Source organism: Actinia tenebrosa, unplaced genomic scaffold (genome assembly GCF_029948245.1).
Source record: "Actinia tenebrosa isolate PJP-AT-01 unplaced genomic scaffold, QUT_ActTen_1.0 PGA_scaffold2__45_contigs__length_23673736, whole genome shotgun sequence".
In the NCBI taxonomy this organism is placed as follows: Eukaryota; Metazoa; Cnidaria; class Anthozoa; order Actiniaria; family Actiniidae; genus Actinia; species Actinia tenebrosa.
In genome coordinates this window covers 2,296,103-2,322,870 of record NW_028292579.1, presented here as the reverse complement: position 1 = coordinate 2,322,870, position 26,768 = coordinate 2,296,103, and the positions used below count along the sequence as shown (strand labels likewise).

The following is a 26,768-nucleotide window of genomic DNA, read 5'->3' as shown; positions in this document are numbered from 1 at the left end:
TCTTCTTCGTTTGCCTTGAATTTGTTCTTGCATCTTGTTCAATTCTTGTTCTTTCCTTATCTCTTGATGTCTCATATCTAACGCTTTTCTATGTTCTTTTAATCTTATTGCATATAAGTCTAAAATACCACGTCTTCTTTAAATTTAAAAATCGATTAGCAACTCTACTTGAAATACTTTTAAACATGAAAAAATTTGATAAATTCCTTTTGAATATCATATTTTGTAATTTTAATTTTAAAACTTGAATTGTCGCTCTTCAATTTCGACTGTCTCTTTCACTATTTTTCTTATCTTAATTTTCGTGCGATAAAATACTGTAATGCGTGAGAATATTTTTCCGACCTCGAAACTCAAAATCCGATTCCTATCCTTACTAAATCCACAAGGTCTTTGTCTTGTTTTTCAATCTATTTCTGCTATATCTCTTACGGTCATGGCTAGGCTTTCCATAAATATTGAAGAACAAGTTCCTTTCTTTTATCACGGTTCTGCCACTCCCTCCACCGGTACTTAAAGTGGCTGCATCGGTGGAGTGTTCTCTCGAATGAACTTGTAACTTATATTACATAACATTCAGTATTTTTAATCAAATTTACCATGTAGAATAGTAACACTGTGGAGAAGTTGACGTTTATCCAAGCGAATAAATACTAAGGATAACTTGACAGTGATCCAAGCGAATTTATAATTCAACATTTATTACAAAACAAATTTACTTTAAAGTACTTTAATCTCGAAAAAAATTTAAAATACACATCAAAAACTAATATACCAATTGTGATTGGTTCTATATGCACCAATCAAAACAGATATTTATTAAACAAGGGATGTGATTGGTACGATACCCTCGATACCGTCAATTAGCTACTAACCAATCACAGCAAAGGTTATGAGAAGCACTACACTACTGAACTTCAACGAGGAGGACTGCACGGTTTGCAACCCTTCGTTTGATTGGTCAATCCAACTTTTTCCAATTAAAAAGTTATTATTCATTCAAAGTTTATGAATAATTGACAGTATATATGCAATCTATTTATGATATATTTTACACTAGTATAAAGTATACACTATACAATACACATTGCACAGTATATAGTATAGTATTACATATATAATAGATAGTACATATATATACTTGTATAGTACATAGTTAAGAGTACATAATGCACAGCAAATTTAAGTAACTTATACGTAAGGTACATATTTAATATACTTATATAGTACACAGTTGATGATGCATAGTACGAGTACACATGTTACATAAAGTATATAATATATACTAAACACCAGACAGCATATAGTGGTCTCGTTGATCTCGGAGAGTCTCGGTGATCTAGTAGTTATAGTGGTATCGGTAGTCTCGGTGGTCTCAGTAGTCTCTGTGGTCTAGTGGTTATAGTATTCTCGGTGGTCTAGTGGTCTCAGTAGTCTCGGTGGTCTAGTGGTCTCAGTAGTCTCGGTGGTCTAGTGGTATCGGTGGTCTCGGTGGTCTCAGTAGTCTCGGTGGTCTCAGTAGTCTCGGTGGTCTCAGTAGTCTCGGTGATCTCGTGGTCTAGTAGTATCGGTAGTCTCGGTGGTCTCGGTGGTCTAGTGGTATCAGTAGTCTCAGTGGTCTCGGTGGTCTAGTGGTATCGGTAGTCTCGGTGGTCTCGGTGGTCTAGTGGTCTCAGTAGTCTCGGTGGTCTAGTGGTATGGGTAGTCTCGGTGGTCTCGGTGGTCTAGTGGTATCGGTAGTCTCGGTGGTCTAGTGGTATGGGTAGTCTCGGTGGTCTAGTGGTATGGGTAGTCTCGGTGGTCTAGTGGTATCGGTGGTCTCGGTGGTCTCAGTGGTCTCGGTGGTCTCGGTTGTCTTATTAGTCCGTTGTCTCAGTCAGTCTCACTTATGCACAATTTTATTTTTCAATTTTATTTCAAAAAACGGGCAAATGTTAGTGACTATTACCAAGCTATCATTTTTATAACATTATCTAAGAGAGTCGAAGCCATGGTTAAGTCGTAATTCGAGCATAAAGGCTTCTCTAACAGCTATGTTCACTTGAAACTGCGATAGTTAAAAATTACAAGTGGTTCTCTATATCCTAAATAACAGCTTAATCGACAACAGTTAGCATAAAAGCATTTATATAGCATAACAGTTCATGACTATTAACAACTTCACAACTAAACTCTGACTATCATTTTTTCCAATATTCGAGAATCCTTAAGTCATGATACAGTTCCAATTCCAGTATGAACAGTAAGACTCCACCGTCTGTTTTATCAGTCACTTGGTTTACAACTTTGGCAGAACCAGTTTCCCTTTGGTGCAGCTTTCATTTTCAGACAAAGCCTGCAGATGGAGTGAATAAAGAGGGACAAAAAATAAGTATTTCACATTCACCTTCCTCATGTACTCAAACTCCTTATATTTAAACTGTATTATGATGAGTAAATCCGATTCCAATGCAATTCCCTAAGCATTCAATCCATGTTGTGGAGATGTTTAGAAATATTAGAACTTAATACACTTGACTTGATAAGAGGTTTCTAATAACTTTTTATATATCCCCTTAATTTCAACCATTTCCTTAATTACCCATTGCTGTTTGGGTTATTATATGAATTTAAATTAAATACTTTAACTAACAAGGACAAAAACACTTACAAGTGAAACCACTGCCCACAATGCTCGCATTGAATCCAAACTATTTTAGTCACTTTCCCCTTTTTGGAAGGGGGGGTTGCTTTCTGGCAGAGACTGCAGCACTCGTCAGTTCTGGATCTATCACCTTAACAACAACAGATACACATAGCAAGGTTAAGTTAATAATAATTCTATGACTTATAAAGCATAACATCAATTATAATAGCCTATTATCCAAGTAATAATAAAGCATATAAAAATGATAAGGAATTATCATTATCTTTGATCATGAGGTATTATAGATATTATTATAGATTGTACTATAATTTTAAAGATAAAATTGAATTTGGCTAAGAAAATTGGAGTTAAAGTTTATGCAAATCAGGACGATTTTGTATCAGATACAACCTCCTCCACAGACAATGATTTCTATTTGTGTTTCCCACATTAATTATTCATGGATTTCAAAATGTATATTTATATACATATATATACACTCGATTGGAGAAACGTTGTAGTAAAAATTCACCGTAATGGATTTCAGTTCTCTGATGCTGTGGGTAAAAGAGTTCCATAATTAGGTGCTGCAATACCGATTTGTTATGATTAAATGTAATGATTTATAGTGCACGACATATTTGCTGGGAAAAAATACTCACTCTTTTTAGAACGAGGCTTTAGACCTATGGATCCCTCAACAAACAGCTTCCTTTTTAATGGTTGTTTTGCTAACTCTGCGCAAAAACAAATTCATACATTCTAATTTATTTATTTATTTATTTTTATTGCGTGTGAATTATAATAGTGAAATGCAATTACAACAGCTTTTGTAGCTTCAACTTTAATTCACTTGTCAGTATTGTACGAGATACGTATAGAACATGTATACGCTATTGGTAAAAAATTTACTTGTGACATGGTTGTGAAGTTGTTAATTTAATTAAGCGCAATAGCAAATCCTTTCATTTATTTTGCGCGTGAAAATGTTCCGTGTGCCACGGCCTTTAGGGTAGTAGGGAAACGATTGCGTGTCGTTCTTAGAACGGCTGCAATCATAATCTATTATTGAGAGCAAACCGTTGTAATCAGTCACTTACGCCAAGAAATCTAGGATAAATCGAACGTACCTTTATCGCGTGAGTTGTGTGAGGATGGAAAGGGAGTCGCATTTAATTTGTCACCTGGCAACCAAAACCAAAATAAAGAAAAAATTCATACCATTATCGAAGTAAATGATTAATGTATAATATAAATGTGATACAAGGCTCGTAATTTACCTATCCCGCATATTCTTATATAAAAGTTGTTTATTTTGTGCACACCTTCTGTCCTCTGACACGACACTTGCTGTTGCCTCTCAGATTCCCCGCTGGCTAAACGTATGCCTGCCAGGACACTCTTTAAGAATTGAAAAATTAATCCATTAATTGATAATCACAAAATCTCAAACAGTCAACGGTAGATTTAATTCAACGACTATGTTACAGTATATTGCCTTTTTTCTTTCACGTTTTAGAGGGAGGTAGCTATAGTGGGATCGTCGTAAATTTGTGTAAACGTTACCTTAGTAAAAGTTTCCTTCTTTCCAGGAGACATCAGCTGGTATCGTAATTTCGATGGAGGAGAAAGTTCCTGTCAATGTTTAGAAAAGAGAAATGTTAGCGACGTTACTTTTGAATTATTGAAATTACAATTAATAATGCATACAATCGCATCCAGTAACTCACATCAATAACAGTATGCTTTTCTGGTGGAGTTTCGGTGTCCTCGTTATCTGAAATGATATAATTATAGTTTATTTTGTAATGATTTTGTTTTTACTCTAAAAGATGAAAAAACTGCATGGTTCGCATAATTCAGTGATATTGGGTATACCTGCAAGAAAGTTTTGTTGAGATCTGGTGGACAGTAACTTGTACACCTCCTCTATGTCATCTTTTACGGAGAAAAGCACATCTTCCTCATCCCTATCCTTATCCTTGTCACTGAAAAAAGTCTCGGCTTCTGGCGCCTCTTCTCTTAACCCGCATTCTTTAAACACAAACAAAGAAAGTAGAATTAGCATAGTGTGGTGACAATTTCATACAGTAATTATGGATGACTACTTAACGACACAATCAGTCAATTCGAAAGGAATGTTTCTTACTGTATTCGATCAAATGAACAAGTTCGTCTCCCAGAAGGCTTTTAGGAATTTTGTATCCTTTTGCCTTTTTGACGAGGCCGACTGCTTTCTTCCGCACATCCGCCATTTGCGCTTGCTCGTGGAGTGCAAAAACCATGGTTGATGTTGTAGAGTTGTCGGTTTTGGCTGCTAAGCACTCCTTAGTTTCCTATGAGACGAAGAACAACTTTGAAACCAGATTTCACCATTGACAGCTAAAACCTAAGTTCTGAATCGTTACCTTATTGCCAATGCTCGTAAAACCAGCCAATTCACCGTACGTGATTCCTACGGCAGGCACGAAATTGCCACCCACCGCTACGTTAACACACGGGTTCAGCCATTTCAGCGACTACAGAAAAGTTGAAAATTAAAGAGAAATGAAAAGGGTGAAAAGTTAGTATGTATCATAGAGTGGTTTCATAGTTAAACCTTTTTAATATGCTTACCGCATTTGAGCTCATTACGGCTTGCGCAAGCTCTTTTCTGAGCCGCTCCCAAAAAGACGAATCCTGAGCACTGGACACATCTGGTTTTCCGCTCCGTATCATGTGGGTGAAGGCATGGCACAAAACTGAGTAGGGAATGGGCGTCTCAATAGCCACCTCGTAAAACTGCACCAACAGAAAATAAAATAATAACTCTAGAATCCACGATAACTCGACAAAAAAGCTATTACCAACTCTACTTACAATAGCCAGTGTGTACAGGAGGCCAGCAACACCTTTATGCCACCTCGGTTGTTGTTCAGGAACAGCGTTGTGTAGCACTTCCCGGAATTTGCTTATCAACTGCCGGCTTCCATGCAACCATTTCTGCGGGAAGAAGAAAATAACCCAAGCCACAAGGAAGCCCTAAAAATAAGAAAATAACTAAAATGAAGCACAATAATAACTTGATAATGTGGAAATTAAACAGATGCAGTTTGTTAGAAAGAATACCTTGTTCCTTTTTACGAGTGCGAGCAGATCTTTGTTCAAGGCTGTTTCATTTTCCAGTACAAAACTCTGATCTTGAGTGAAATGAAATCTCATGGATCTGCCATATATTCTTTGAAAAAAAGAAAAATGTAAGAATATAGATTGCAGAAATAATGTGAAACAGGCTGTTCGTAACATTATAAATGCTTTAAATTTACCTTTCTCCCTCCTTGGAGTTGGAAGCCATCAGAATGCTCCCTGAGGGCGCCAACAAACCAGTCCTAAGAGAGCCCTGTGGTAAGCCACTTTGTATTTGGAGGAGAAACTCTGACAGGGAACTTGTCATTGTGGGGTCGTCTAGGAGTGTGGTGAAGGTGGTGCTCGTTAAAAGGGACATCAATACTTTCCTGAGAAGAGCAAAAACCTTAGCACAAAGGAAAGCATGTGAGCGTTTACATTGATGGTCTTAACTTACATGGACACGCCGCTGATGGTTTGATTTCCACCAGAGCAGAATAGGGGATGCGCACTGCCAACTATCCCCTGTCCCAATGCTAAAATCTTAAGGGAGAGAGATTTTCCCACATTTCGATCTTTGGAGAAAATAAGTCCAATGGAGCTTTCATCTGGAAAATATTTAAAAAAAAGAAAATTAACAAAAACCTTTGGAAAACTGACAATGAAAACTGAAAATCCCACCTGAGAGGTCTTGACCATGAGTCCTGAGATTTGTTTTAATCAAGCTGTACACTATGAAGGCTGTGCTTAACAGAAACGGAATTTCGTTGCAGCCAAAATTGGAGGACAGTTGGATAAACCTAAAGTAGATAACGAAATTAATTCATCAGCTAAATGCGGTCACAAAGGCAATGTCTTCGCTATCCCAGTCCTTTTGCTCACCTTTTACACGTAGCTTTCAAAACTTCCTCGTTCAGAAGGTGAGGATCTAATGTTGTACTGAATTGGTACGAATTAGTGTCGTCGACAAAAAAACGGTGATCCCGCGATGCAACGATTTCCTTATGGTAAATGTGCAACTGAAATAGCAAAAGGAAAGAAGAAAAGTAAAATACACAATATAGCAAACATAAATTAGATGTGAGTTTTAAATCATATAAAACCGTACCTCTCTTGAAAGCAGCCAGTAGCCATTTTCCTGGTAACCGAGGCGTTTGGATTTGTGGAAGGGAAGCGGACTTATGAGATCATCCTTCAGGGAGGAGTAGTAGTCTGCCAATATGCTGGCAGTCACTCCACCCCCCAGATTCAAGATCCCCGAGCCAAATCTACCCCTCAACTCCATAACAAATTTGGCCTTCGAGTCGAAAGCATTCGCAGGTAGAACAATTGTCCTAAACAAAGGCAAAAAGGTATTACGAACTATGTAGTGTACTAAAGATCAATTATTAGATATATCTACATACATATGTATCCCCCTTTTAGGAATATACAAAAAAAATCTACAGATAGCAGACCGCATGTGACCTATGTTTGCGCGAATTAATAAAGAAACCTTAAGAGAAACATGAGCAACACCTACTCTTTAAATCAGATGAATTTGAAACTAAAATACAGGAATTAGATGATTCGATTTCAGTATAGTAACATTAATTGCAGTTACACCTACTTTGTTTCTAAATTTCCTCGCGTTATAGAAGTACATGTTGCAATCCAATAGCCTCGTTTCTCCTCTTCCGAAGACATCAACTCCCCTTGCAGCTTGAGAGAGAAATCTCCAAATACATGACGTCCATCAGTGTCGCAGAAGTAGGTCTTTCCATTCTCGACGCGAAATGTAAGGCCGCCACTCTATAGGAAAGAGGAAAGAAAAGGGCAACTAGAGCTGAGTCTGCAGTCAACTTGTATATAAATTGAATATTGTATATATTAAATACCATACCTTAGGGTCACTGGACCCCAATGCGGGTGTTTCAGTCTGTCGATCTTCTCTGTCTTCCATCCTCAAAGATTGAGATTAAATTGTTCCGCACGTTATAAACACGAGGTTGCGAGTGAATGAAACTACCAAACGCAAACCTTTAAATACCCTCAGTCGCATAACGGCCAAAATAGGATGACGTTGACAGTGACAGCTAGCGTTTCCTTTGAGCCCAAGATAAGCTTTGACCGACTTGATCGGACATGAAGACATCAGTAATAAAGTCCTGAAAATCTGGCCTCCGAAACTGCGTACAGGGGCCAATGCAAAAGCATACGCTAAACAAGGGGTCACGAATAAAAGATTTTCGACAAAGAAGGGAAAGAAGAGAGTGAAAGTCACAAAAAGGAATAGCGGCAACAATGCACACCTGCAGCAACGGTCACAGATTTTCATTCACTTATCTGCGGACCACCATACCTGTCGTTAATTTCGTTGCACTCTAATTTTATCGAAATATCCAATCCTGCGGAAGCTCAGATGTTTTGTAGATAGAAAGACATAAATGGGTAATTATAAATAATGACAGTCCCTGCATGATGCATAAAGAACATTTTTATATCAAATATACTTCGAGCAGCCAACGATTTTTGCCGAAATAAAAATGACTATTTTTTTGAATGATAGTAGTCTATTTTTTTTTGTTATAAACAACAGGTTTTTCTGTGACGTTTATGTACAAACTTAGTTATCAGGTACAAGTTAAACAAATAATTGTACTTTGAACCTTGAATACGTAAGTAACTTTAGCATGATTGTTTAAATGATTTATTAAAAAAAGAAGAAAAGAAAAGAAAATTGTATCGTTTCGGTAGCCACCCGGCAAAACTCAAACATAAAACTATGACTAAAAAACGTTTATGAACAAAGCTAGGATAAGTATTAAAGGACACGTTACCACTTCATGATAGGATCGAATGATATCCAATTTCGGAATTTAATAGAACGGAATTTAAACTGTTTACTTTAAGTGTTTTGACAAGTTGAAAATACATTGACCGGGACTTTAACTTTGCCGCGTTCACGCAAATTGAATTTAATTTATAAGTGTTCTTATCGCAATTTCCGTTTTTTTGCTAATTTACACCATTCTTGAGTAATCACTAAATCGGGCTTTTAAAAAATAGAGTCTCGTCAAGTGTGCGCTTATCACTAAATGATCAATGTTGGTGGTCTTCGTTTCTCGATTATCCTAAAGAAACCTTAAATATTCAATGAAATCCAATCCATAAATAGTACTCAAATCAGAAAAAGGGCTCTCAAGCTCAGTGTTGCAGTTTTTGAATTTCGAGCAGTAAAAATCCTATCTTACTTAAAGGATGAGTCAGCGTGGCCGTGGTTGCTGCCCAGGCTGCAGCGCAGAATATTTTAACAGATCGAAACCGCCAAATTGTACAATGTGTGGATACGCGCTGGGAGGAAGATACGAACAAACTTCAAAAAAGAAGAAGTCTCTGTGTCCCTTAGCCGTCAAGCTTACAGAATGTGACTTCAGCGTAAAAACAAGCAACAGAGATGACCGTTGTTTTGTTTCAACAAATGAAATTCTCTGGTTTTGCAGTGTCGAAGAATGTAAAGTGAAGAGGTCATTGTTTGAAAATTCCTCCCGCCTGGAAGAGTTTTCGTGCAAGCACGTGCAGAATGCTAAGAACAATTCCGTGGATCCGTTAGCCGTTCTGACACCTCACTTGACGACTTTCCTTTGCAGTAATTCGGTCAGAGAGCAACTGAAAGCCATCGTTGAAGAAGATAGCAATCGACAACCAGTCATCCAAGTGTCAGAAACTTCATACGTGGTGTTAGGGTCCGCCACGGCAAGCAACCCATTAGGCTACTGCCATGTTCGCAAGAGCTCCAAGCGTGATGGAGAATATGTGTGCGCAGGGAAAGATTGCCGTGGCTATTCCTCAAGAGCCAAGCAAAAGAAAACAAAGTCGATGTGCCAACACGTACTTTTACTGCGTTCCTGCTTGCAGCCAACTGAGAGTGCTGCACCATCTGAATCTAGGTTTCCAATTTCAACCCCTTCATCGATCCCTGAATTACCAGCTCAGTCTAGTAAATCGCAAACCAAACGAGCTTCAACTCTTAATTTAGCAGAAAAGAACAGAAAAATGCCATATAACATCCCGCGTGATATACTTAAAAAAATTGCGATGAGAGACGCTTGTACATTACTTAATGTACAGGGAGGATGGCCCGATCTGTTTATCCCAGCGGAAGAGACCTGTCAGCTTTGTGGGACGTCACTAGGAATGCCAATTGACCATCCAGGACCACATACGGATCAGCCGTCGTATCTTATCACTGAACTGAATCCTTTCAGAAAGGTCCAATTGAAGGTGAAATTTTGTCAATCCAATGAATGTTTGGCAATGCATCAGGCACAAGTTGAAAAACTAGGCAAGTATTTGAATCCGCTATATGTGTTATGCGACGGGGGCGTTGTTAAATATTAAATTTCCTTTTCAGAATTGCCATAAAATATACATAACGAGGAGAGTGCGTGTATTTTTTTAATATCATATGTAACCGAATTCAATAATCGTTTTATTATTTCTTCAAAATATTTCCAAAGTTTTCATTCATACTCTGGCGAATCTTCCCTGTTGGGAAGCCCTTTTTCAATAATGGGGCGTGCGGTATGACCTCATACATACGATCATTGGACGAATGACGTTTTCTTTTCAAATTTGTTAAGTCATTGCTTGCTATGAAATTGACCGGGGATAGTGCTCAATCAGCAAGAATATATTTTAAATAATCAATACTCTTTCTTATTTCTCTTTTAGGATTGTTCAACATCAGTGATAAGATTTTGGTTTCGTTTGATATCCTTCTGGAGTTCAGAGAATTTTTCAAAAAGGGACACCCAATAGGAAACGTCATAGGAGCTAAGTTGATGACAATGAAAAGAAAGTGTAAAGGAGTAAGTAAATAAGGTGTTAAAAAAGAATTAAAAACTCATTAATAATTCATGAAGGAAACACAATGGAAATCATGACCGTGAAGGAGATTTTATATATGATAAAGATTCGTCTTCATTTGCATAAACTTTAACTTGGATTTTCTCTATCAAACTTGGTTCATTTCGTAAAGAATTCAGTACAATATGATAACATTCATCATGAGTTTTTTAAGCCGTTCAATAAACTCGCAGATCGTGTTTTATCGGGTATAAAACCACTCGGCTACGCCTCGTGTTTCATATCCGATAAAACACTCCTGCTCGTTTATTAAACAGTACATAAATGCCAGGTTAATTATAATAATTCATATGCATGTTACAACTTAATTGCTAACGAGTAAAAACTATGTTTTCTTTAAAGGAAAACAATCCGACGGACAATCAAATTGTATACATGGAAGATCTGCTATACAATGGATTTTTTAGTTTTGAGTTGGTAGCACAAAGGAGCTTGGATGATGTGATATGTGGAGTTTGTGGAATTTCTCCAGAAATATATCTTGGAGATAGAAATGAAAAGAACTGTTGCACGAATAGCCAGGTGATTTTCACATTAACATTCTGTCTGTGAATGCAGTTATTTACAACCTTTATTGTAATTAATTAATTTTTATTTTGCCTTCTTTTCCACGTAGATCGTTTATACGAAAAAGGGAGAACCTCAAAAGTCCATGATTTCCTTGGAAGAATTACTTGCTATTCTAAGACGTCGCTGGCTAGAGAAAACTGTTTATACAAGGATTCAAGAACCTTTTTCAATAGCGTTAGAGCAATTGCCACCACTTATACCGCCTAGCTTGGGAAATGAAAATATTCTCAACACTGAAATTTGCAAGAAAAGTGTTTACCTAAAGTCAAACACGCAACCCACAGGTATATATATATAGTAGTACACATTTATACGAATATCTAATGAGATGCAAAATATTATATATCATATAATATATATTATATATTGTTTGGAATTTTTTATCTTCTATTGTATCAGAGACATAAGCATTTCACAAAGTCAAGTTTCCACAACATTTTGTGGTCAAGGAGCCACACCTATTTACATTCTGCATCACATTTGGTACATTGCAGTTCATTAGATATCTCTATGAAGCTATACTACAACCTTTTTGTATATATATATATATATATACACTTAAACACAGCCATTTGCAAAATATATGGCCGTTTCAAATATAAATACAAGTATATCGAAAGTATATCAGACAGGGCGGGATATCTTTCTTGAAATTTTTTTTTTCCAGAAAGCCCTAGTGATAGACAACTCGAAAAAAATATCAGGGATGATATCCCATTATTTTTGATATGTTTTTGATATACTTGTATATATATTAGAAGCGGCCATAACTTTTGCAAATGGCGGTATATATATATATACAAAGTTGTTTTTTTCATATCGCCAAAACATGTCCAATGTGATAATAATAATAATAACAACAACAACAACAACAACAACAACTACTACCACTACCACTACCACTACTATAGTTATCGGTCATTTGGTACACTTTTAGATTGAAATTAGAAGACACATTGCTTGAACAAATCCCAAGTCAATAGCATGAAACTCGGGATATATTGGGAGGGACACGTGATACATAGCAAAGTAACGTACGTTCAAGATTAACAACTTTCCTTAAGAATTAGAACACTTCTCCTGGAGGCGGTGTTTTCGGTCGGGAACCTTCAAAATCACGGGAAACGTTACCATGACAACCAAACTCACAGCTATTCATAGGATCAATAGAGCTTGGTTAGGGCTTTGATCTGGCCAAGTATGACCTATTAGCCTGGTATCCGAAAGGAGCGGCGTAGTTAAGAAGTTCAAGTCCAGTTAGCATATTGCAGAATCATGGTGGATATGATTTTTAAGTTGAGTACAAAAAGGTGCATGTCCAGAAACTTCACATAGGGTTAATCAATTGAAGCCATCTTATGGCAAGTGATTATAGTTGCCGAAACTTGCACAATGGCAAGTTGGGTTGCGCAATCGATGACGTCATAGCCGAGATAAGTAATTTATCTGTAAATCTAGTCTAAAAAACCGGTGGTCTTCCCACAATCATAAATGTTTTGTTCAGAATGACAAAGAATCATTTAGAGAACTCAGAGGAAAATTAAGGATGATTTAAGTTAATGCATCAAGAGTATGAATATGGAGTTCATTTGTTTTCATTGTTAAGCTGTCAGCCATGGGAAATTTTTGAAAATCAAAATTCTAAAATTAAAAAAAAAATGTACAAAAGCAGCGACATAATTTAAGGTAAATAATACCAATACTCTTTTACATGCCCCTCAACATATTAAAGTTTCTTTCAAATGGACAAACCCTAGCCCTTAAAATGAGCTTATATCGTTTTTACAACTATGACGGGGTTTACTGAGGCACTACTGACCGGTCAGGGTCTCACAAGAATACTTTTTTTTTGTCTTTTATGTATAATATAACAATTGAAACAGCAATTTTATTATTGCTTCGTTATTACTCAAGGGAGCATGCGGGAAAATGCAGTTTTAATTGTTAAACATATACTTTAAAAAATTGGGAAATGGGAAAATTGATTGTATAATTAATTGTTGATCGCACACGTAATATTTTAATATTTTATATTTTTACTTGGAAACAAATATCAGTGCATCATTAAGCTCGGTGGGCTTATTTTGTCACAAATACATCGATTATAGTTGATTTTATAATTTACCATCTTCTGTATGATCGCTATATAAAATGGTATACAATTTCATATGATTTTACATATCATCCTCTGCATGGTAGCTACATAACAATGGTACAACTCATGTGGGTAAAAGTTAATTGATGCTAAATAAACTATTGCACTTTAAAGAAAACGTTTTATTAGCTATATGTAGATATATATCATACTACTTTTTTTCTATTTGATAATTTCGACGCATATGCTTTACCTTTTGGTAGGCACGTTCAGTACCCTCCCTTTGAGTTATTTCAAAGGTTTCCTTGTTATTAATTAGTTTTCGGATAATCATATCTCTCGTGGGCACTTTCACGCTGGTGATTTCATTCCTGCAGACATCTTCTATCTTCTTAGTGTCTGCTATTGACCACTGGCGCCTTTTGTAGCAGATCGAGGATCGTCCAACATCGGCGTTTTCTGATGGTGGTATGACATCCGAACCCTTCTCAGTTTCCTGGAATGACTTCACGTCCACTTCAGGTTCATCCTTTTCATCTTCAACTTCGAGTTCCAAGGCTTTTTCTTCTAATTTGCCATCCATTAAAGTGGTGAACCTGTCATGGGCATCAGAGGCTGCCTGCATCTTATTTATTAAGTTGTAGTGGCGGTCGGCTGTTGCTCGTGAATGTCCCATCTTGCTTGCGAGTTTGTTTTTCTCTGGAGAGCTTAAACCCCTTGTGTTCGTAACAATACAGTGCCTGATCATGCTTGAGGAAAAGCCTGATACACTCTCTTCTCGCAGACAACCAGTCTTGGCTACAAACTGCTTCAAGGCATGGTGCACATGCGAGTTAGTATAAGGCGATCCGGTCGAGTTTAGGAACATGGCATCCGTCTCAGAACCATCTTTAATCAGCAGTTGTCTGAAGTACTTGATGTACCTGATAATCATCAGGCGAAGGTCATTTGAGAAGTTAAGGATTAACCCCCCTAACGTTTTGGTCGTCTTCTGATTCGAAATATGTATAGTCCATTTGCCATCTACAATTTTACCGTCGTCGAAAGTGGCGAGGCTTATCTCGGCACAAGGCCCTGCTCGATTGGCATTTTCTGTATTTATCAGGAAGATTAGGTAGTTTCGCACATTCACAGCATCTTCGGGGGTGAGACTGTAATTGCTGGTATGCATGATCATCTCTCTCATTTCTTTAACATGAGATGACGAATTTATGCTGCGGATTTCTTGGACTGTAGGAAGGACATTTTGGGCCTTCCATTCTTGATCTGCTCGTTGCTTGGCAATCGTCTTTCCCCATGACTCTCTCCAGTTTCTTTGGGTGTCTTTCAGTTCTTCCAGCGCCTCTCTCTTGTCAGATGAAAGTGACCTTTTCATACTCTTGATGGCATAGGTAAGAAAGCGCTCAAGACTTGAAGAGTAGCAAGATAAAGTTTTACTACAAAGGCCTTGTGACTTTTCTTGCTTTCGCAACTCAATCTGACGCTTAAAAAAGCGCTTGTAAAGCCGATCTTTGTCCAAAAAGACACCCAGGTCCCGAACGTTCGGATCTACAGCTTTGGCGATGGTCACAACGTGCTGGCACATTTGACGAATCATGGCTGGTGTCTTTTCAGTGCCATCTGGAGTGGCAAGATAGATGTTCCAGCCCCTAACTAATGACTCAAAGATGTTAGTGGGCATTGAATTTGGTCCATATGGTCCCAGGTTTGCCTCTTTTCCCTGAACATTATCATTGTCATCACTAACATCGTCGCCGATACTTTCATCCATCTCTTGCTCTTTACACACTTCGTTTTCTTCACTGTCTTTATTGTCTTCGCTAATCTCGTCTTCACTCTCGTCGTTTTCGTCACGCTCATCCCATTCACTACCTTCTTCCTCTTCGCTTTCGCTATCTAAAGCCAGAGGGCGTTTTTTCTTTGTCTCGACATCCTTTGCCAGTTTTAGCAAAGCCATCTTGAACTTGGATAATGGCTTTTTTCCATCCACTTCTTGCTTTTTCGATTTACTGCTTTGATCATCTTGAGTATTATTTGGAGTGTCTTTGGTTGTGGTTATCATTTTTTCTTTTTTGCTGATGATCTTACTCTTTGCTTTTAACCTTGCCATTTCTTCACTTCCAATATCAATGTCGTGATGGACGTTAAGATGTCTCTCCAATTTCACCCCTGACCAGGTACATTTCTTTGCAGGGCAAGCACGTATGCGATGCCGGTCTTTCCGTTGTTCTGACTGTTTTTGGAAAAGCCACTGCTCATATTTTTCGGAAGACCAGCCATGCCCTGGCTTGTTGGTTGCAAGGTGCGCACGAAGGTGCTTCCTTCTCTCGCCACACACGGGGCATTCGCCTGTGGAAAGAAGGGGTCTTTTCTTTACACACGTGACCATAACTTCTTTTTCAGGATCTTCTACTTTATCAAGCTGAGTTATTTCTCCAGTCTCCTTGGCTCTGGATATTTTTACCACTTCCTGAGAAGTCTCTGCTTCCATCGACGCATCTGATGGAGGCTCTTCATAAGTGGCACCTGTGACACAGGCTGTAGATTGCTCTTCATATGTTCTTGGGGCTTGCTCCGGTTGTATATTGTCAGCATGAATAGGGCCACACTCGTCTTCAATTTCACCAATAGCATCTAGTAGTTTCTGGGCTCTTCGCTTAACAACAGCTTTGGCATTGAATCCGTCATCCTTGCCTTTTGGAAGGACTGCAATCTCTTTTCCTGTGCGGCAAAAGTGGTGAGCTCTCAGAGTTGATATAAGGAAGTCGGCTCGAGAAAAGAGGCTTGGCTCCCTGTCCTCAGTGACAATTTGCTCCATCATTAACTCGTTTATATACTTGGTACATAGTTGTGCCCATTCCTTGTCACGCATTTCGGAGTATTCATCACTGATTTGAGCAGGATTGCAAGCAAATAGGTCATTCATTTTGGTGAACTTTAAATTGACGTTCGAATATGCTATGAGAAAAATTATTTGCATTCGTTATACCATATGACAAAAGTAAGACCTCGGTGAATTATCGTATGGAATTTATTTTTTAATTCTGTATTTAATATTCCAGACAACGAACCAACTTGTGGTATATATTAGTAAACTGCAAATACTTAAAGCAACACCTGAGCCTCTATCAATGTTATGTTACACGGCTAGCACGTGGGATCTAACTATGTTCGTTTAAAGAGTTTAAAGGGCTAAGTCATAAACATAATCGGTAACGCAATTCAATTAACTAAACTAAAGGATACCTCAACAAATGTAAGAATAATAATCTGATTAATCATAACATATGTATCGTACAAATAGATACGAATGGAGTTCATAGTTGTACCATGTACAATGCAAACTTTCAATTGATTCGCGTGATTTCGTGAATCATTTAAAATTCTTGTTAAACTTGTCTAATTACATAAATAATAATACAACTTACATATCAGTCCTGCGCTAGCTAGTCCTGCGCTTGATAATCGATGAAAGCAAGATAGTGTAACGTGTTGAGGTAATGACTCAGAGAGACTTGTTTAGCTCCAAAGATGTTTATTGCTCACTACTAGATCACAAGTAGACTATCTATGAGTTACAATCCAACTCTATTTATCAGAATTATAGACCCTACTTAGTTACAAACGTGATAGTTACACCTATACACGCCTAGTGATGTAGGGACTATTTCCAGTAAATTACATGTGGAATTACGTCTATGAACAGCCCAATTTACGCAAAGAAAGGTTGCTGCAATACTTAATTGTAGTGGTCCTGTAACTGGATAGGACTACAATGTACATAAGCAGAGGTGTGTTGATGACGTCTTCAAGACTGGAACTAATTGATTGCTCACGCAAAGTCACGTAAAGATCAAACTAGAATTTCACGTATAACATTTAACTTAACTTCGTTACAATAGCTTTGAGGAGTTTAAGAGTTTTGAGGTCAGACGATCAGTTTATAACTTCTTTGATTCCAGAATATAGTTAATAAACAGCTTATAGCAAAGAGTTACACGCAGCACAATCATTACATAAACTGTCTAAAGTTAATAGGCAGTGTTTCTAGTGTAGGATTACAAGGTTTATTACATTCTTATCTAGAAATATCCTTACCGTAATTCCTGAACGTAAAACACGAACCCAAAGTACGTATTTTGTATTCCCTAATCACGTTATATTTACGCAAATATTTTTTACGGCTTCGTAAAGCCTATTTGTAAAATTTTAACGAGAAATTTTGAAAGCGGTATTCCCTCACGGCTAAAAATACATTTAGTACAAATTAGATAAACCTTAAAATCTAAATATATAATGCAAATCATTTTTCTCGGTTATATTTAACATGAGCAGTCATATTCGCACAATAACCGGTGCTCTTCCCAAAATGACCGGTCATATTCCCAAAATGACCGGTCTTCTTCCCAACTGACCGGTCGAGTTCCCAAATGACCGGTCGAGTTCCCACAATAACTATGCCTACTACTACTACTACTACTACTTCTACTACTTCTACTACTTCTACTACTTCTACTACTTCTACTACTTCTACTACTTCTACTACTTCTACTACTTCTTCTTTATTTAAGTCTCTATCTTCTAGCCGGGCACAAGTACCCTACTAATCGGGGAGACTTTAAGTTTGACAATTTTTTAGGTGACCCTGCCCTTCTTCATAAAATGATTGTTAGTGGTTCCATCGAAATGGAGAAAATTAGCAGCTATACCATGGAAGATGTCGTTCGAGCTTGTTCAGCGTGGGGAATACCAACTTCAGGAAAATCCAAGGTATTTTATTACCCACAAGTGCCCAACCACAAACATCCCATACTGTACACATCATTTAAAAATAGCATTACGTTGGTGTCTTTTAATTTTTACTTGAATTTTCAGGAATATCTGAGTGGAATGTTGAACAGTTTGTATGAGGCAATATTGGTTGGTGTCTGCCCTTGCCATGGATTTGGTAGCCTCCCAGGCCACACCGGAGGATTTTATCATATTGTCTGTCGTCATGGGGTAATAAAGTTAATGTCGACGTATATGAGATATTCTATGCCATGTACAGTCTAAATTAATTGAGATTTTTTTTAAATTTTAGACAACAGTTGCATCAAAGTTCCTTACTTTAACGGAATCGGTGAGGGATGCTGCAGATTTGTACCTTTCTTTAAAGTACCCACCTACTGTATTCATAAATGACACCCCACGTGGGTTTGTACGTCACCTTGAGTGCAGAGATCCAGCAAAAGCAAAGCAATTATGGGGAGATAATGCTGGTTGTTTTGAGAAACCCGAGGTCGGAAAGGAACCATGCAAGGTGTATAATTATAAGGTTTTACTTTATTTTCTCTATTTTTCAATGTAGTAATTATTAAGAGATCAATTTGAAAATCGTAACCATGGTTTTATGGTAGCCTATGTACAACCGCTTCCCAGCCATTCCCCCTACGGGAATAAAACCGGGGGTGAGGGGTGAAAAGCGGCTGTACATTTACTTCTTTATAAAAACTGAATACTCGGTTAAAATATTAAATGTGTAAAATAATTTCTGACTGTCAAGTTTATTTTTCCTCACAGGACCAAAATGTCCCAGAGCTTGTAACCCCAGAGTACAGCGATAGCTCTCTTGATGGACGTACTGGGAAACATTTCGTTCTTGGGGACAGATTTCACGCTGCTGCAGAACCCCATAAATCCCCTCTTTGCGAATATCACGACATTAACTTATGTCTTCAAGCGAATGCCATTAAAACAAGCACACAAGAGTCGCAGAATAACAGAAAAAACACAAAGAGATTAAGAAGCTCATGTATGCAGAGCTTTGAAGTGCACATCTTATATAATTACTTAATGGACTATTACCAAAATGAGGAAATTGTAACGAAACAAAGAAAGCTCTTAGAAAATCATTTGGGTCGAGGTCAAACTTTAGTAAGAGACGACTTACTTAGGTTTAAAATAAATGTAGAATAAATGCAATTGCCCTATTTCATAACAACGTCAAATCAAGCTATTGTTTTTGACTGGGGATCATGGTCACCGGAGGGGGATGGAAAGACACAGCACATTTAAATCACAATAAAATTTGGTTTATGAGCTGGTAAAGGCAAGAGCAGCAAAATATGACGCTAAATATCTCGAAATAAGAGAATTAAGCTTCAATTTAGAATAAATTTATTGTTTTCTCCCACTGAAGTTTGTTTACTACGACTAAAGGTCAGTCTAGCCCCCTTAGCAGCCACGTTCTTAGTGTAGAGAAGTTGTTGCGTGACGACCCTAATGTCTGCAAAGAAGGATAAGGTCAGTCATATCAAAGCAGCTTTATTCGAGGGATAATAAAGCACCAGCACTATTTCAATAGCAGAGGAGACTCTAACCCCAACAATTCACACTAAATTTCGCCCGGACAAGAAATAAAAACATGCTACTATACTACCTTGCCTGAAGTGCTTAATCAACCAGAAACTCGATCATTCGGCATTATAATAACTTTCAAATACGGAATTCAACTCGAGAGAGGTTTTGAGGCTTCTTAACTTTTCTATTAGGATACTTCCAAATGACGGAAGGGTACAATAAAGTAAATAAAGTTTATAATCGACCAGGTTTATAATCTCTATGTTCGAGTGTGCTACAACAGGAGTTTACTTTATTGATACTAACATATTCGCTTACAAATATACCGCTAGCCTGTGAACGCCGAAAATCCATTACCTAGATTGGCTTCTCAACCCTTTTACAAATCACGAAACTGCGATCGTGAAGTCGGACTCGAAAGATGAATTTGGAATACAAAGTTCAAAATTATATTCGTAGATTCCAATGTAGCCGGAGTCTTATCAATATGATACGTCTTTCCAATTGGTGGACAACCCTGACCACCGCTAAGCCTATGTGAACCAATCAGAATCACGCTTGCAAACAGTGAAGCCTAACAGACTTCAACACGGTTTTACTATTGTTTTCTATAATTTGACTCAATAATGTGTTGGGAATGAGGTAGGGAATGGTGTTTTGCATGTTTAACTTCATGGTGGAGTCACGGCTTATGTTCACTGTATTTTCAACAGCTTGAGTGACGGTAGGTGCAGCACTTGAAGATGACTTGTCGCCAGTTCCATCATTTTCTGTTGGCTGGTCTGTAATACATAGTAAAACATGGACGAGAGACATATTTCTCTGTGTTTGAAATGTTTGGTCTTACTGGAGTGCATCTTGCACTCCTGGCAAGAACTAACAATTTTTCTTTGCCCTTTGTTTGTGGTCGTTTTCACGTGGCAATATCCAATGGAATTCGTAGAAGAAGCAAATCCATTGATACGATAAGAGCTCTCTGACACTTGGACTCTAGATGAAAGTAAAGAAGTTTGCATCACATTTGAGTGTGCTTTTGGTCAGCTGGGCACACTTGTAAGAAGAAATAAGTTCCTCGGATCGTTGATAAATTGTGAGTGGTGAAACAGCTCCCGTTAACTTTGAAGTGTGGGGGCATGAGAATTGTTGTGGGTTTTGGCTGTTCACATGCAGAGATCTAGATTGAAGGCATTTATTTAGAAGGCACCGACAAATACCATCATCCTCAATGACAAAACACCTGGAATCTTTTCGTGGGCCTTAACGGAGAATATCTTGATGCCAAGATGGTGCCACGATGGTTAGCGACCAGCACGCAGTCTGGTGTGTTCGGCTTTAATTTCTTTTCTTTCAGCGTGTATGATCCGCCGAGAGGGAATCTGCAGTCCTGGCAATTGACTCATTTTCCTCCAGGTAGCTTGCCAATTCTGGATTCTTTGCGAGGGAGACCCATGAGTTGTAGTCCTCACCGTAACTTTCCCATTTCACTAAAACCTCGCCTTCTCTCCTCTCTTTGACCTTCTCGATCGCCCACAGCTTCTTTCGTAGATTTTCCTCTCTTTATCTTCGTCTTTTAGTAAGATGTCGATGATTTCGGCATCACAAAACATTTCCTTTTCTGTATTTTTATCCAAGCGTCCAGAAAGTGTTATGAATGTCATCTTTGCCCAGATACAGCAAGTTAGGGGAAAACCGGTCTCCCAAATATGGAATGCATTAACCATATATGAGAGAGTAAACGCCAACTTTTTCAATTCAATGTTCCATATGCCGTGGCTTGTAGTGGTTGAAAAAACTGGCTTTGCAATAACTGCAAGATCCTTGACCACGTTCACTCTAAAAGAAAACAGAACATGGTCTATCCTTTCATCTTAAAGATCTAGAATGCCGACTCACACGTTATGATTTATACGTCCAATAACATTCAGTATTTGTAACCAAACATACCATGTAGAATAGTCACGCGGTGGAGAAGTTGACGGTGATCCAAGCGAATAAATACTAAGGATAACTTGATGGTGATCCAAGTGAATAAATACTTCAAAAGTTATTGCAAAACAAATTAGCAAGTACTCCAAGCTTTGATACTTCAAGCGAAATAAATTCAAAATACACAACAAAAACTAATACACCAATTGTGATTGGTCCTATATGCACCAATCAAAACAGATATTTACTAAACAAGGGATGTGATTGGTACGATACCGTCGAAACCGTCAATTAGCTACGAACCAATCACAGCAAAGGTTACGAGAAGCGCTACACTACTGCTTGGTGATTGGGTTATTTGGCTATGCTAAATTATTCTCTTCTCTTGTTGACTGGTTTCAGGTCAAGGAAACTACATAGTATATTTCTCGCTGCATGTCATTTCCCGATTGCCTTCATACGGAGAGCCAAAACTTGTTTACCTGGAATCTTTTACTTTAGTCCGATGTATTGAACTTCGAATCTGAATGCTGTGAATGACACTCTGTAGTGACACTTTATGATCCAAGTGGAACCTAAGCCTTGTCTTTTAGTAACATTTTCAAGAAGTTCTAAATCTCCAACACAAAAACGACAACACGCGGGTTGCTGAGGATGCGACTGTAACTCTTTCGTCTGAATAATAACTCTTCCAGCAACTTTCTCTCAAGAATCAGAATCAGAGTTGGTTCGGTAGTGAGAATTCTCCTTTCTTTGATGTGCTATTTTTTCGTGACTAGCACTGGTTTGCAGTTCAGTCGTAGCATTATCTTCCTTCAATAAAGCTTCTTCTTGGTTATAATAGGAACCCAAGTCACTGTGTGCCATTCACAACAATTTATATGTGTCAGTTTTCTGGCCCTTTTTTCTTTTAGACTTCAAACTTTTTGGTAAAAATGGATTCGTACGCTTTCGGTCTTGTGCTGACATATTACTCAACCATCATAAAAGTGACTAGAAAATTATAACCGAGAAGTACAACAACCATAACAAGTATCAAAAACTCTCCTCTCGTGGCAAATGTCTGAAATAGAGGATTGTCGAGCCGATGATCTAAAATTGGTCTAAAATGCTCAGTATTGAGCGAATGACCTAGCTGGTAAATGTAAAAATGTAAATGATGCTCAGTCATAGCAACTTGATGTAATAGCGACGTGTGACAGGTCGTTGACAAGTGATGTCAACAGATAATTAAAGACAATTAAAGCTAAAAACCGTAATTTATTTTTTACTTGCTATTAAAAATCACTAGCGAAAATGTTTTGGGGGAAATTTAAGAATATTATATATTTTATCGGAAAATGTAAAAATGCAAAAATCGATACTTTTGAGCAATTTTGGGGTTCCCTCCCGCAGGGGTTCCCTTTTACCTTAAAAACCGCATTAAGTCAACATCAATGGTTACTTCTTCATCTAAGTTAGACTAGACATTTTTCCCCTTTTTTGCTTGATGTGACTCATCCGGCCTTCGATTTCCTGGAGCATAAAGACATTGTTTGAATGTCTGCAAAGATTGCTACTCTAAACGGAGGAAGAACTTTTCACACAATTGCCACATTTCACTCAGAACTTAAAACATTGACAGGATTTACATATGAACTACAGAACACGATTTAAAAAGAAAGCAAAACAAAAACTTCAAACTTAAATTTTAGTTGCAACAGCAGCAATGTGGCTGAAGATGATTCCCAGTATTTCTCATATATGTCTCTATAGAGTAGGTGCATGTTACGTCATTGCCGCCATCTTGTTTGACGATAACAAAGCATTCATTAGCTTCTCTTGTTAGATCAGCCAAGATGGCGGCATATCTCAAGGGATTATGAGTCACATGGTTGCACATACTCTATTGACTGAGGTGAAATCGAAATTAAATAATATCAAGCATAATAGAAACAATTGAGGTTTCTAGTATAACAACAAATTACATCTGACAAACCAAACCTATTGAAATAACACTTGGTTAAGGTATTGAGGTTGACTTTGCAACGGATTAAACTGCAGGTTGCAGGTTTGCAGCACACAGTACATTGTGACTGATCTTTTCTTCTGTGTATGTCTTCTTGCCTTGTCTAAAAGTGTGATTATGCTATTTTGATATTTGGGAGCACGCGATGGGAAACGTATAATGGGCCTAAGACAGAAAACCATGCAATCTGATTTCCAGCTTCGTAACCAACTATAAAAAGTTATTCAGTGTGCGTGTGTGATGCAATAAAGTATTGTCCCAAAAGGGGAAAATATTGTATGGATGAAGGCTAATATACCCTGATGAATGCCGATGAAACCTGATGACTGCTGATGAACCCTGATGAATGCTGATGAAACCTGATAAATGCTGATGAACCCTGATGAATGCTAATGAACCCTGATGAATGCTGATAAACCCTGATGAATGCTGATGAACCCTTATGAATGCTAATGAACCCTGATGAATGCTAATGAACCCTGATGAATGCTGATGAACCCCAAGTAAGTAAAATATGCATATTAATGACTGTAGATGTTTGTGGGTGGGGAAGCGGGTCCTATCTGGATGAATCACCTGCAGTCACTCTTAGAATGTTCATGTATATTAATTCATTGTTTTTGAAATTTACAGAGAAGAAGAATAAAGTAGAAGAAATGAAAAAAGACACTGGTATGACTGCGGTTTTTGATACTCTGCGACCTCAGTAGTTAGAAGCTTCACGTTGAAATTTGGTTTTTCACTGCGTTCAATCAAGAATAGGGACCTTAAGCTGCAGGACGGCACCGTTGGCGACAACGTCGGCGAAGTTGAGGCGCTTCAGCCTTCTATCGTATTTATATTTCGTGTTTACCTTGTATTTTACTCAATAAGCATCCCCGTTTTAGAGTGAAATAACGTCTTTTGGGAGCGCTTTACTTATAACAAAAATCAGCAAAGATAAGCTTTTGGCGTAGCCGTTCTCTTTAGTACGTAAAAATAGGACATTTCACGTCTTACTTTCAGCATAAGACGGCAATGATGCACAGTGTTTCGTACATTCCAACGAGTATCTATTGAATAGCGCAATTACTGCTATTGTATGGTTGCCGTCGTTGTCCTTTTTTCAGTATCCTGTACTAGTATTTTATACAAGCAACACAACAGCTATGTCTTTAGAATACCAATCAAATGGACAGTCCCTGAGGTTATTAGTTCATCCTATACAAAACATTTAAGGGTGGCCCTCAACACTTTGTTGGGAACCACTTTTCCTTAAGGGGAGGGTAGGTTTGAACTTTTGATCTCAAGGACCTTTGTCTAGCTTACCCTAAGGTCAAAAAAATTTACAAAAAGACTTTTCAAAAATTTATGTGAATTTTTTACTTTTTTAAAGCCAATTGGATTTTATCTTTTTCTGTATTCTTGGTTGACTTGTCCAGTTTTTCCTTTAAGACCTGACCACCTTACCTGGGATTTGAACCTTGATATCGCCACTTGCCTTGAAGTCTCTCATACTGTACTGTATACCATCAGTTAGATTGTTGAATGGTTAGGTATCAATGTACCTTAAATCATATAGCTCTTTAATAACCTGAATGAATTACTCAATTAAAGTTCTTATGAATACTTAATGTATTGTTTATTGTCTGAACGAAACAATTGGAGTATTGAGGATGACAAAGGCAGATGATTAGATGGGTGGGGTAGAGGTGTGACGGTAACCGAAAGGTAAAATGACTAGGGTACAAGTAGCTGCGGTGCTGAAAAAGTTAGAAGTATTTGAGCAGGAAAAAGTTTTTTTGGAATGGATCGTTGGGTAAGGAGGCTGAAAAAAATTTTTGGCGGGAAATAGCTTGTCGTGTGGGTTAGAATAGGGGGCAGGGTTTCTGAAAAAAATTCCGAATTTTTTGGCGGGGAAAAAAAATTGAAAAGGGGTGTACCAAGCAATAAACAAACAAAAAAAAAATACAAAATAGGTAACATTGAATACGAAATATCGATCTTTTGACAAATATAAATGGAATAGAGATTTTAATTCGCCCGTGAAAGAATAGTCAACGTAGTTTATAGACCAAAATTTGTTTTACTTGGATTTCAGTCACTAATTGTACAACTTTCCTTCACGGGCCAAGTAAAATCATTCTATAGATACAACATTTTTGGACATTTTGTACTGCTTGCTTCAAGCAATAAAAACACGTCGGTTGTACATCAGTATCTGAAGAATATCCTTTTCCACTTTTTATTCTTTGATTGCGTCCATGATTGGATAGTCTAATAAAAATAGATAGAATCTATTATTTGTAAAGGTAAGTTGTTGTGCCAAGAAAATACAATGATATTGTTCCAACCGTTTCTCTTACTTTTACGGTATGCATTATGCATGTTTGTACTGATACATCACATGTCGTCATTCAGGCCAGTAGATATGCATTATGCATGTTGTGCTGTTACATCACGTCGTCATTCAGACCAGTAGGTATGCATTATGCATGCTTGTACTGTTACATCACATGTCATACAGGCCAGTAGATATGCATTATTCATGTTTGTACTGTTACATCACGTCGTCATTCAGGTCAGTAGATATGCATTATTCATGTTTGTACTATTACATCACATGTCGTCATTCAGGCCAGTAGATATGCATTATTCATGTTTGTACTGTTACATCACGTCGTCATTCAGGCCAGCAGATATGCATTATTCATGTTTGTACTGTTACATCACATGTCATTCAGGCCAGTAGGTATGCATTATGCATGTTGCACTGTTACATCACATGTCGTCATTCAGGCCAGTAGATATGCATTTTGCATGTTGTACTGTTACATCACATGTCGTCATTCAGGTCAGTAGATATGCATTATTCATGTTTGTACTATTACATCACATGTCGTCATTCAGGCCAGTAGATATGCATTATGCATGTTTGTACTGTTACATCACATGTCATTCAGGACAGTAGGTATGTATCATGCATGTTGTACTGTTACATCACATGTCGTCATTCAGGCCAGTAGGTATGCATTATGCATGTTGCACTGTTACATCACATGTCGTCATTCAGGCCAGTAGGTATGCATTATGCATGTTGAGCAGTACATCACATGCTGTGAGGGGCACACACTGTTAAATAAAGCAAAAGGTATCATATTCAAGACATTATTATCCATTAATTATATTGCTCAAATCTATAAACGCCT

General features: G+C 37.7%; 2 protein-coding genes and 1 long non-coding RNA gene across 5 annotated transcripts in view; 1 reads left to right on the top strand and 2 right to left on the bottom strand.

Annotated features, from left to right (window-relative positions):
- Positions 1-1,880: 1,880 nt before the first annotated feature.
- LOC116289752 (uncharacterized) lies at positions 1,881-7,673 on the bottom strand. The gene is made up of 20 exons (XM_089033666.1): positions 7,614-7,673; positions 7,341-7,522; positions 6,840-7,065; positions 6,614-6,750; positions 6,413-6,531; positions 6,189-6,339; positions 5,932-6,120; positions 5,735-5,843; positions 5,486-5,647; positions 5,204-5,407; positions 5,035-5,145; positions 4,776-4,962; positions 4,505-4,660; positions 4,357-4,403; positions 4,193-4,261; positions 3,952-4,027; positions 3,757-3,810; positions 3,289-3,363; positions 2,651-2,774; positions 1,881-2,335 (listed from the first exon to the last, which is right to left on the bottom strand). Exons 1-20 carry the CDS (start codon positions 7,671-7,673, stop codon positions 2,266-2,268), a joined length of 2,508 nt encoding a protein of 835 aa, XP_088889792.1. The 3' UTR covers positions 1,881-2,265.
- Positions 7,674-8,290: 617 nt separating this feature from the next.
- On the top strand, positions 8,291-25,188 carry LOC116289753 (HMG domain-containing protein 3). 3 transcript variants are annotated; one of them, XM_089034273.1, is made up of 9 exons: positions 8,291-10,055; positions 10,445-10,581; positions 10,982-11,161; positions 11,256-11,493; positions 17,944-18,074; positions 18,180-18,305; positions 18,388-18,426; positions 18,867-24,083; positions 24,214-25,188. In XM_089034273.1, the coding sequence occupies exons 1-8, from the start codon at positions 8,972-8,974 to the stop codon at positions 19,260-19,262; spliced, it is 2,331 nt and encodes a 776-aa protein (XP_088890399.1). In that variant the 5' UTR covers positions 8,291-8,971; the 3' UTR covers positions 19,263-24,083; positions 24,214-25,188. The 3 variants fall into 3 exon arrangements, with proteins under 3 accessions (XP_088890399.1, XP_088890397.1, XP_088890398.1); XM_089034271.1 differs by having other exon boundaries at positions 8,294-10,055; positions 18,388-18,621; XM_089034272.1 differs by having other exon boundaries at positions 8,300-10,055; positions 18,388-18,606.
- A 331-nt stretch (positions 25,189-25,519) lies between these two features.
- LOC148908984 (uncharacterized) overlaps positions 25,520-26,768 on the bottom strand; it is a 56,186-nt gene continuing 54,937 nt past the window's right edge. The window contains exon 6 of the long non-coding RNA XR_016120483.1: positions 25,520-26,691. This is a non-coding gene — a long non-coding RNA (uncharacterized LOC148908984). The remainder of the gene's footprint in view (positions 26,692-26,768) is intronic.

Excerpts from the sequence above, each read along its gene's own strand:
- LOC116289752 (XM_089033666.1), bottom strand. The coding sequence starts at position 7,673 with ATGGAAGACAGAGAAGATCGACAGACTGAAACACCCGCATTGGGGTCC. Across the intron at positions 6,121-6,188 it reads ACCATCAGCGGCGTGTCCAT|GAAAGTATTGATGTCCCTTT; the intron begins GTAAGTTAAGAC and ends TGCTCTTCTCAG. Across the intron at positions 2,336-2,650 it reads TGTGGGCAGTGGTTTCACTT|GCTTTGTCTGAAAATGAAAG; the intron begins GTAAGTGTTTTT and ends CTCCATCTGCAG.
- LOC116289753 (XM_089034271.1), top strand. The coding sequence starts at position 8,972 with ATGAGTCAGCGTGGCCGTGGTTGCTGCCCAGGCTGCAGCGCAGAATAT. Across the intron at positions 18,306-18,387 it reads ATATTGTCTGTCGTCATGGG|ACAACAGTTGCATCAAAGTT; the intron begins GTAATAAAGTTA and ends TTTAAATTTTAG. Across the intron at positions 18,622-18,866 it reads GCAAGGTGTATAATTATAAG|GACCAAAATGTCCCAGAGCT; the intron begins GTTTTACTTTAT and ends TTTTCCTCACAG.